Source organism: Hakea prostrata, chromosome 11, assembly GCF_041222555.1.
Source record: "Hakea prostrata isolate BN-2017 chromosome 11, UWA_Hpros_2, whole genome shotgun sequence".
Taxonomy (NCBI): domain Eukaryota; kingdom Viridiplantae; phylum Streptophyta; class Magnoliopsida; order Proteales; family Proteaceae; genus Hakea; species Hakea prostrata.
In genome coordinates, this window is record NC_142610.1 from 20,171,509 (window position 1) to 20,183,233 (window position 11,725).

The window sequence follows — 11,725 nt, forward strand, 5'->3', positions numbered from 1 at the left end:
CACGGCTTTTATTATTTGGGATTTAATCTGTTGAAGCGTTCAAACAAAAGCACAGAGAGAAAGAAAGAGAGATGGGAATGAATCAAAAAGGTAAGAGAGGGGTGGAGATTTGAATATTTGACCGTTGAAAGAGAGACCCGTCAAAGGGAGGAATCGGTAATAGATTAGAAAAACTGTGTTAAAGGGTTGACGTGTTGACCAAAACCTGTCAACGGGCGAGTTGTGACTGAGTTGGCCCCAGTTCACAACTGCTCTTGTTTTCCTTATTTTTCTCATTCACTCTCAATCAAGGAGGCTTTGGTCTTGTTCTGAACGCGCCTTTTACACGGTCTTTGAAAAAAAACCCTTAAACAAAATGGAGACTAGCTTGTGAATATAGTGTGAGCATGAATACGGAGTACCCCTGTGGATCCAACTTTTTTTTTTTTAAATTATTATTTTTATTTTGTGGATTTTGCCTGATTTTGTAGTTGGCCAGTGAAAGATTTGTGCTCTCTGTCAGGGAAGATGATCTAGATTCATGAATACAGGGCTGATATGGTGGTGCCTCTAGTGCCCAGTGTTCATTAAATCTTAACCACAGGAAATACTACGTGCACATATAGCCAACTTAGGTGAAAAAAATCAGTTATCTAAGTTAAAACCTTTTAGTGAAATTGTAGACATCTGATAGTGATGAAGAAACATGTTTCTTTACCGTGTACTTAGCTAAAAGATGAATGAGTTCTTAATCATGTCTGGGTTAATCTTTGCATATAAATAAGTTACCGATCTCAAGTTGGACTAGGAATGGCCCCTGAGCTCTTGAGTAAGAGGTGTTACTATGGTCTAGATCCTCTACTTGTCAGAGTGGAAGGAAGTTTGTGCTTCCCTCACATCTCTCCATTATATATTATGACCAGTGTTTACTTTTGAGTTTTGACGAAGAGAATTAGAGGCGACACCCCTAGTGAACCACCTATGGACTTCTTCCAGCTGTGTAGTGATGAGGTGTGAGGGGAGCACAGAGCTCTACCAGTCAAGATAGAAGATCCGAACTCATCACCATCAGCTTCTCCCGAGATGATCTTCTCTATAATAATATAAACACATCAACTCATTCATACAATCATAGGTCCTCTCACGTATTTTCTCTCCAATTTATTATTGTTACCTGCAAGCTATTTGTTGTATTCTCCAACATAAATGAGATGCTTCTCTTTTAACATTTCTAATGCCAAAAGAGAATCCTAATGAATATATCCTTCTCTCCATATACTCAAAAGCTTCTCATCTCGCCTCTAGACGTCTCAAATCATGCTGGTTCAAAAGAAAATCTTTTGACCATATTTAAACAAAATTTTGATTTTTTTTTTTTGAATAAGCTTTTTTTCTTGTAAATAAATTCATTTTTTTGGTGGTCCTTAAAATCATATATAAGACAAAATTGAGGTTGGGGAGCAGGATTACTTCTAGAATCCAAATCTAAAACGCAAACTTAATTTATTACATTTAGTCAATTTTAATGCAATCTTAGTGTTTTATTGTTTTCTTCCATCTGATTATGTGGCCTAACATGAATATTATTTTGTTAAATCATTCATGTGATTTTCACACCGACCTCATTAGGAACTCTCCAAACCTAAATATTATCACCAATTCCAACTTTCAAAAATACAAAATTTTTTTTTTATATAAAAAATACATCACTCATATAAGACTGATTCCAAATAATAGGACTCCTTTTCATAAAATATTTTGGTCAAATAACTCAATATTATTATTATTATTATTATCGTATTTGGATTTCAAAACCTGTGCCCACAAAGCAGACAGGTTAGTAAGTAATCTACAAGGTTACAAGTAGCAAAGACTTGTACACTAAACTTCAAGAAATTAAGACCATGTTACATATAAAATATCATTTGCATGAAAAATTTATAATCAAACAAACAAGGTCTTAAGCAGGGCGGAGCCAGGATTGAATATTGGGGGGAGCGAATAATGAATTTAAATCACCTCTCCGTTAGGCGAGCAACTAATGCCTTTTTCACCATATATATTACGTAGACCCATGTGGGACCCACTGTGAGTCTCACCTTTAAATTATTTCATTATATTATATCGTGAGGTCTACATTAAAAATTTAGGAGGACTAAAATATAGATAACACAATTATAAGTAAATTATAAAAAATATATTAATATAAAGCATAGGGACTAAAATTGTAGGATAGATTTATTACCATTTAAAACTTTAAAAAATCATAAAATCAAAAATAAAATCAAAATGTGAGAAAGAAAATGTGGAAGAAATTGTAGGAGAAAAAAAGAAGATAGATTTAAAGTCTATTAACTAAATATGGGATAAACAGTTAATTTCCATAAATTAAGTAAAAAAAAAAAAATCAATGATTATGAATGGCTGAAATTCTAAATGTCTAACTGATAAAACTTAAAATTTTAAATTGCCCTTGCTGGCAAAGTGGATGATGTTAATATCTTTAGCTTAGAGCTTCTTGCTGTGAAACGTAGTGTTGTGATCGCAAAGAGTAAAGGATATAAGCGAATTCAAGTATTCTCCGATTCCCTTGCTACTATGTCTATGGAAACTAGAGGTTGGGATCCACCGTGATATGTCGTTGATCTTGTTGCTGACATCAAGGAGTTGTTTGGCGAGTTTGATAAGTGCACTTTAGGTCATCAGCTAAGGGAGTTAAATTCTGGCCACTGACTTCTTAGCTCATTTCATGGCCCCTATTGGGGAATTTGAACTTGATTGTTGTAGCCTGCCTTCCTACAACTCTTCTTAGTTTGGCTAGAAGATGCAAAGGGAAGGTGGTATTATCGGTTGTAATCATCTCTTGTATTTTGTATAGTAGAAATTAAAACTTCAGGAGAAAGTTTAATAGAGACTTTCAAAAAAAATTAAATGATTATGATTAAATCTGAAAAAATTAATAGTTGAATTCTTTGGAGATTTAAATTGCTATTAGTAGAATTGAAATTTTATGAGAAAGTTTAGGGATTCTTGAAAAGTGTAGGGGAGCCAAATAGTGGTCAGGACTCTATTTCAAATATACAAAGAGAAAATCAAGGGAAAAATCAAAGGAATATGAAAATTTTTAAGAAAAATCGAGGGGCTCCGCCTTTGCCTTAAGGTTTAGTTCCATCCAAGCACTACCTAGAGAACCAGACCATTAATGGAATTGAACTAATCTAATCCAATTCAAGCCCAGTCCAGCCCAGTCCAGCCCAGCCCAACCTTTTTGGGTCAGCTCAGATTTTGTGTTATCCAAAGTGTGTTATCTCATCACTTCATTGTGATAAGATCGGCACAACAGCCACAGAGCAACTAGTGACTCATCAGAAGAAAAAAAAAATTCAATTTTTACAATTTGTCCTTGTCAAGATGGACCCCACTAAAAACATTGGGCCTATAAATAATGAAATTATTAATTGCTTTATAATGTTGGGTCCAACTGTCCAAGTCATGTACAGAGAGAGAATATGGAGATTTAGTTGCCAGTGACTACAAGCACATGAAACAAAATAATTCTATCCTTTGCTTATCTTACCAGACATTCTTATTTTGATTTGTATTTTGATGCCCTGAGTCTCTTTCTTGCTTTACCATCCCAATATACTTGTGAAGGGAGCTTTCTTCTAAATGTATCTCAAAAGATGGAACATATAAAGATAGAATCACTACCTTGTATAATAGAGGTATGTACCTCTCTTACGCTTTTTCACCAAACAATAATAGTAAAAACTCATATAAAACCATCTGATCTCGCTTTCCATTTGTTTTGTCAGCATTCAAACATAAACTCCACCTTCATTGTGTGGTAAAAAAAATACCCATAGAATCCAAACCCAATTCTTTACCTTAATGGGTAAAAGATTTACATGGGCCCACCTCTATTTCACTCAATTTAACAATGGTTAGTGTAGGAGTCAACAAATATCTACAACCAGATCACAAAGGAACAACAATCTTGATCTCAACACCTCTGTTTTTTATCATAAAAGTACCAGAGTGACCTTGCTTGAATACGCAGGATCCAAACTTTTTCGAAAAATAAAGATTACAACTGGATTCAGACTTCTACTTCAAAATATGGAGGGAATCGCAGTCAAGATTACAAAGTGGGACAAGAGCATGTGTGCAAAGGAATCGAAGATAGATATACAAGTTTCGCTGCATCGAATGTTCATCTATGCACTTCCAGAAGGGTAAAACTTAACACCCATAAGCCCCTCTTCACAGGAGGAACTCTTCAAGTTGAGAAAGCCTACATTCCAAATTCCAGACACTAGCATCTCAAAAGAGGGACCAGCTAAACATGGAAAAAGAGTAATAAAAAGGATGAAACAAACCCTTACAAGAAAATCTAACTAAGAAAGAAAGAAAAAAACAGCTGAAGCGTGCACATAGAATGAACAAAGCAGAGCTCTCGCGGTTGGTGAATTGCCATCACCTACGAACCCCACATTTCATTGTCCATCTTCTTCCCTCACCTTCCATCATCAGTGGTAAATGATTCTGCAAATCCAGAAGGCCTGGTGGGTATGCTGGTTTGTGTGTTGTCTGTGCTGGCAATGTATGATGATGTCTCCATGCCACTGCTTCCCTCAAACGCCTGCCACTTCTTAAGGGCTTGTGGTAGGGTCATGTCAAGGTCTATGCCATAGATATCCTCTGAGTCTGGGTCTGATGGTTTCCATAGCTCTGCTAAAGATGATAACACATTGACAGCATGTCCCATGTCAGGCCGTTGATGAGGCTCCCTTGCACAGCAGTGGCCGGCCAACTCAGCAACAGTGCTGATGCTGGCAAGTGTTTCCTCATTGAGGTCGATTGTGGGGTCGATCGACTTGCGGAATGTATCCTTGTTGATTTGCATTCTCCTAAACCATGTTACCAGGTGCATGCTATCATCAGGTTGGCTATCATCAAGGGCCTTCCTCCCAGTGATTAGCTCCATCAACACCACACCAAAGCTGAAGACATCGGCCTTAGTTGTTACTCGCCCCGTCACTGTCAATCAAATTAATCAAGAGACACCATTCCTGTGTCAGTGGCTTACAAAAGAGATTAGCAATTGATACTTCATAAGAAGAATTCTTGTAAAACCATTATCCAAACACAACCATCTACTTCCAAGTGAATCTGTGGTTATAACAAAAGAAATGGATTTTGGAATTTGGTTGATCTCAAGAAGTAGAATAAGAGAACATGGTTGCCAAAGAAATCCAGGGAACTAGGTAACCCCAGGCATTGAGGGTTGGACACCATGCAACACCTTGGCAACAATGGCAGAAACAAAAATTGACTAAAAGAGAAATAAGAGTTAGCTCATAGCAGTAGGGCAGTAAACAATATGCTATAACCATGCCTAAGTCAATATTATGTGGTTTAAAGGCAATGAGCCATTTAAACCCGTTTTATGACATCTTGATTTTGAAGTTAAAGTGTTTAAAATAAATGACCTTTGCCATCATCATGAGCACGACAACCACTTGCAAGTAGTGAGATTTGTGAATAGGGCAATTGTATACTGTAAAATTTCTGGTACTGAAATTAGAAAAGACATTGTGAATCATATTACATGCAAATAAAGAAGTCCTAATTGATTAAAACATTGAGACTTTGATCTGAGGACATGCATTGTACTTGAGGGCAAACAATCAGTTCAAACAGTATATTGGCATTCAATGTGCTAAATTTCAACTTGAGAACCATTTGTCAGTGTATGTGCATGAGCGTATTGTGAAAATGCCAGGGAATGTGCAAACTATACAGTTGATAAATTCATCCTCAAAATAATGAGATATGTATGGTCAACTCTAAATAATGTAATAACATCTTCAACTCTACTACCTATCCCTCAAAGATTCATTACCATAGCAACCAAGTGCATATGTTTCTAATCATTTCATAGATGATGGGATGGAAAATGAGAAGAAAGTAATACAACTATTGCATAATATTGAGTCTAGTGTTCAATGATAGAGTTTGGCATTTGTCTGTTGTTCCTCCACCAGAATACTACATCCAAAAACTGCATCTCAACCCAGCCCTTTTCTTCATTTAAGCATCAACAAGTCGCAAAAGTAGACAATGATTACTATAAGATTTCTAATCCAAGAAACGGAAAAAACTATATTACCTGCATACTCTGGAGCTAGATACCCAAAGGTTCCTGCAAGTCTTGTCTCAACAGACGCTTTACCTTCAGGAGCAAGACGTACAAGGCCAAAATCTGCTACCTTAGCCCTCATATCATCTCCCAGAAGAATGTTTGACGGTTTTAGGTCTCGGTGAATGAAGCTTTGATGGGCTAAACCATGTAGATACTCAACACCCCTAGCCACATCCAGGGCAATGCTCAACCTTTTTGTCCACTCTAGTGGCATTGACCCTTCTTCTTTCCAGTCAAAAAGAAACCTGCTCAGAGTTCCCTGAGGCATGTACTCATACACAAGAAGCCTCTCATTTCCATCCAAACAATACCCAAGAAGAGCAACCAGATGTCGGTGCCGAACCTTAGTAAGAACAGCAATCTCAGACTTAAATTCTGTCAATCCTTTCTCAGTCATTACACCACAATCCATTCTCTTCACTGCAATCTTTGTACCATCATGCAATTCACCTTTGTAAACAGTACCAAAACCTCCTCGTCCCAATATATTCTCTTGGCTAAAATTGTTAGTTACATTCCTTAGAACTTGAATGGAAATCACCATATTTCCTGACTCAACCATATGAATGTCACCTGGGCCACTGCTTGACTGGCTGTAGCTTTCACTTGGAGCACCATTTATGCTTGGTGGTCCGATTGTGATCTTAACTATCTCAGGATCGGAGCCAGAATGCCGAGGATGGACCACCATAGTATTGGGGCTCTGTACTCTACCAAGCCGCTTTTGCTTTCTCCTGCAAACACAGTAGACCAACAACCCAGCCAAGACAACCAGAATGACACCACCGATTACTGCCCCCGCAATAACTCTGATTGGGACTGAAGATTTACCATTAAAACTACCCTCACTTCCATTCCCCCCACCACCACCACCACCATTACCACCAGTTGTATTCCCTCCTGGTGATGGGGATGGGACGACGCTCTTCCCTATATTCGGGTTGCCACTTGTTTTCAGAACAACACTCTTCTTAAAACTTGGGACTACCCCAGATAGTTGATTGTTTGATAAATCAAGTTCCTCAAGAACAGGCAAAGTTGTAAGCTCCGCAGGAATGGTACCGGTGAGATTATTGTCAGCAAGAATCAGTCTTTGCAACGATTTAAATTCAGAGAAATTGGGGGAGATCGTGCCGGTGAGACCCATTTTCGGAAAATTAATCACAGTGATGTTACCATTGCTGCAAGTAATCCCGAACCAGGGACCAGTGCAAGGATCATTTCCCTGCCAATTTTGAGCAAACTTAACTGGGTAATACATGTCTTGAGCGATGGAGAGCAATATATTCACACGAGAATCGCAAGGTCTTGGACTGTCCACACAGAAGCTATTTGTACCCTTCACCATATCCGCTTGAACATTTTTTGAAAACGCTGGAGTAGGCCCTTGAAGCAGATTATTAGTTAAATTCACAATCATCAACGACGAAAGGGACACCAAAGATTGAGGAACAGGACCCGTTAACTGGTTGTCCCTAACGCTAAAGTCTTGTAAGCTTTTGAGCTCAGAAACATCTGGTAAAGGCCCTGTAAAAGCATTTGAGTGTAGCCATACCTGAGTGAGAGACGTCATGTTCTGTAGAACATTAATGCTTCCGGTGAGCTTTGAGGTCTGCCCATTTAGCCAAAGAGTCTGAATCGAAGATCCGGCAAAGCTCGCAGGTAACCCACCTTGGAGATTGTTGAAAGCTAAATGTAGATTTGTCAAACTCAACAATCCCCCAAAGATATCAGGAAGCTTTCCTGTAATATTGGCTGAATTAGCAGAGAAGTTCTGAATAGTGGTTGCACTCTGAAGACTAGCGGGAATTTCCCAAGCAGAAAAGGGATTATCATCCAAAGCAGCTTCTTGAAGAGATGATAGCCCAGAAAAGAAATCCTCTGGAATGGATGAGAACTGGTTTTCATTAAGAAGCAAACCGCCTAACGAACTCAACCCACTCAAGCTTGGTAGAGGACCCGAAATTTTGTTTCTCATCACCTCAAAACGCTGCAAAGCGGTGAGATTTTTGAGACTAGAAGGAAGAGTGCCTGAGAGACCTTGATCTCCAATCTGAATCGCAGTAATCCTTCCCTCGATACACCTCACGTGAGTCCATTGACAAGGATCCGGGTCAGTCCATCCAAGGGATTTTGGAGGGCTCAAACTCTCCTTCAAGGCCATCATTACTGCGGCATCTCCTGAGTCCGCCTGCGTCCCAGACTTCACAGGAACAAGCCCATAAACGAAAACTAGAAGAAAAAGCTTCAGAACTTCAAATCCCAGATGGGTTTTTTTCATCTTTCTCACCTTGAAACACCAACAGTAATTACTCCAGAAGAAACCAAAAAAAAGGCAAATTTTGGACGGATTTTTTCGCCGGGACGGTTCTATTGCAGTTCAAGTCGGCAATGTGTTCACGTCTTCCTGTGTGAGGGAGGTTGCAGAAGGGAGAGAAGGAAGACTTTAGATTGCACAGAAAACGGCGAAGATAAAGGAGAAAAATGATATAGGAGAAAGCTGTTCCGAGGGTGGTGTTTTGATTTTGATTAGAACAGAGAGAGAAAGAAGAAGAAGAAGAGACGAGCAAAAGCTAGCACATGTCCGTGGGGCCCACAGATTTATTTAGGAAAGTGTGAAATACTTAATTAAATTATTCTAAATTCTTCAAGAGTCTCGTCTGTTTTTATTCTGTTTTCTGGGTTTTCGGTTTGGTTCGACTGGTCTATCATAATTCATTCATCGCACCAAAATCAAATAATTCGTCTTCAACTCGACCTGATGGACGAAGAAATGTGCCCTCCTCACATCTCTCCACCATAATATTTTGTAATTTATTTTATTAATATTTAAAGATAAGTCTTCCTCCTAAATATATTATATATTAATCTAAATCACCTACCTATCATCACAGGCAAATATGCTCCCCTATACTTTTTAACCACATATACTTTGTGGGTCCCCATCTAAGTATGACAAAATGATTCAAAGGTAGAAACACCTAATGGGTCTCACATAAGTCTTGCATAATATGTGCGGTAAGAAATGCATCAAGGGAATGTTAAAGATTCAGATACACGAAAAAGAAACACAAGCAAAGTACACAACAATATTTAATTATTTTCCACAAAGTAATACAATTTCCTTGCTTCCAATCCCTATTTCTGACTATTTATAAAAAACCTAAAACCATTAAGCCCAATATTATAATTTTAACTTAGTACTAGTAATTGACTCAAAAACCCTATTTCAATTATAAGTACAACTCAATTAATAGGACCCATAAAATAAAAAACACACAAACCCAATAGGTAGTTTTCTGATGGGGGAGGTGATACAGATTCTAATGTTTAGCGGAGGAGTGTGAAGGTACCATTATTCTCTACCTCAGACCAATATGCGATAGGAACCCAACAAGTCAGATAATTTCAAAACCCGGGATGATATCAATCAAACCAATCCAGACCAAACCGGAGGTTGGACCACGATTATTCAAATTTATGGTTATTGTTCATTTCCATATTTAGGAGACCGTGGTCAATAATAATCAAGAAAGGAATTTTGATAAGGGCAGTTTTGGAAAGTAAAAAGTATGGTAAGAACGCGTTGGCAATGGGGTTGCGACAGTGACCGTGACAGCTAATGTTTTGAAATTCTTTCCTGCTCGTATGACTACCAAGTACCAAAAACATCCAGGTGTCTCATACAAGAACGGATCAGATGGCATCTGTTTTAATTTTTAATAATAAATTATAGGGATAATTACTACCCCCCAAAAAAAAAACCTTTTCCCCCCGATATTACGTTCCCCCCTATCTTAATAACGGTGTTAATGCCGAAAAAAAAGTACTAATTTGCCCTTCATTAAAATTATTAAATCAAAAGACAATGCTACCCCATTTATAAAACCAAATTAAATGTCAATTTTATCCTAAACTTCATTTATTTTTAATTAATGAAATGGGCAAAATCCAAATCCGATTTGGTTTCCCACATTCACTAAACTTTATTTATTTTAAATTAAAGAAATTGGCAAAATCCAAATCCGATTTGGTTCCCTCAATAAACTTCATTTAATTTGAATCATTATTTTGAATTAAAGAAATGAGCAAAATCCAAATCCAACGTGGTTTCCATCTTTGCTAAACCAGAAAATACGTGATATTCAGTCAATTTGAGTTAGAATTCGATTTTTTTTTCCTCTTCCATTTCTATTTGAGTTTATTCAATCATTATTTCTTTATTTGGGTTTTTTTTTTTTTTTTTTTAGAATAAAATGGATTATAGTTATTTTTTTGTCCACAATTAACTAAGGGTACTACTATAACTTGACAAAATCGTAAATAAGTAAAGAGATAAGTATAAGGGTATTTTGGGGGGTTTTTGAGAAAATATAAAGATGCCACATCATCAATAAACTAACGGAATTTAACGGTAGGGGGAAATAGTAATTGTAGACAAAGTTGAAGGTTTGATTAGTAATTTTGAAAAGTACAGCGGATACAGTAGTAATATAATCAAAGGACAGGGGGCCAATAGTAATTATCCCTAAATTATAATATTTCGATATTTTCTATTTAAGAGTCTAAATCCTCTCCGCTCAGGCAACTCATTCATCCGTCCATCTGCTCCAGTAGATAGATGACACGTGACTTGCTCGTGATACATGGTTAGGCCAAATATCTATCGATGGACGGATCGGTTCTTCCTCGGGGGCAAAAAATTCCCCCCGCAAACGTCATACAAAAAAAAAAAAAAAAAAACTCTATAGGACCTACTGAAACTTCTTTTTTTTAATATTTATCAATCGACCTCTCACTCTATATAATTCAAAAGCTTCATGGGAGTAGATTGTTTTCCCTAACAAGGAGGTGATCCAGACTTTTCGACGAATGCCCTACCCGAGAAGAAAGGATATCAACTGCATTTGATAACTTATTAAAAACAATTTTTGATGTTTCTTGTATCCTTAAAAAAAATATATATCAACTAAAAATCGTTTGATAAAAGTGTTTCATTTCAAGTAATTTTTTTTTTCAAACATAAATTAAAATTTATAAAATAATTTTTTTTCAAAAAATATTTTTGGGATGCTTTTTCTTGAAACAAAAGTTGGGCACGGACTAAATTTATGTCAAACAGTTTTAGAGAGAAGTATCCGTAAAATTTGGTATTCTAAACATAAAAACCCTACCAACATTAGTTTTGCTTTTGAAAGTATTTCTACTTTCAAAAATACTTAAGGGCCTGTTTGGTTACATGAATCCAGAGATTTCAAATCTTTGGATTCATGAATCTGAGAATTATACCCGTTTGGTTATAAAAATCTCTAGATTCATAAAATCTAGAGATTCACATTTTTACACTAAAAACGTGAATCTGTAGATTTATGGGTAAAGAGTGAAATCCAGAGATTTCAAAAAAGCTATACATTTGCACATTCACAAAAATCACATCGGATCAAATAGTTTTTTAGGATGAATACACAGATTTCATTCCACAACCAAACATTTAATTTTATAAATTATGACTCCATAGATTTGAAATCTATAGATATTTGA

The 11,725-nt window shown here is 36.9% G+C and overlaps 1 protein-coding gene across 1 annotated transcript; it reads right to left on the reverse strand.

The window, feature by feature from the left end:
- Nucleotides 1-4,099: 4,099 nt before the first annotated feature.
- LOC149000717 (receptor protein kinase TMK1-like) lies at nucleotides 4,100-8,733 on the reverse strand. Its single transcript, XM_089140107.1, has 2 exons — nucleotides 6,152-8,733; nucleotides 4,100-5,019 (listed from the first exon to the last, which is right to left on the reverse strand). Exons 1-2 carry the CDS (start codon nucleotides 8,463-8,465, stop codon nucleotides 4,496-4,498), a joined length of 2,838 nt encoding a protein of 945 aa, XP_088996233.1. The 5' UTR covers nucleotides 8,466-8,733; the 3' UTR covers nucleotides 4,100-4,495.
- Between the last annotated feature and the right edge of the window lie 2,992 nt (nucleotides 8,734-11,725).

Bases quoted from the DNA above. Each gene is read 5' to 3' on its own strand.
- LOC149000717 (XM_089140107.1), bottom strand. From the start codon at position 8,465: ATGAAAAAAACCCATCTGGGATTTGAAGTTCTGAAGCTTTTTCTTCTA. The intron at 5,020-6,151 runs GTAATATAGTTT...TTTGATTGACAG, and splicing joins TCTAGCTCCAGAGTATGCAG to TGACGGGGCGAGTAACAACT.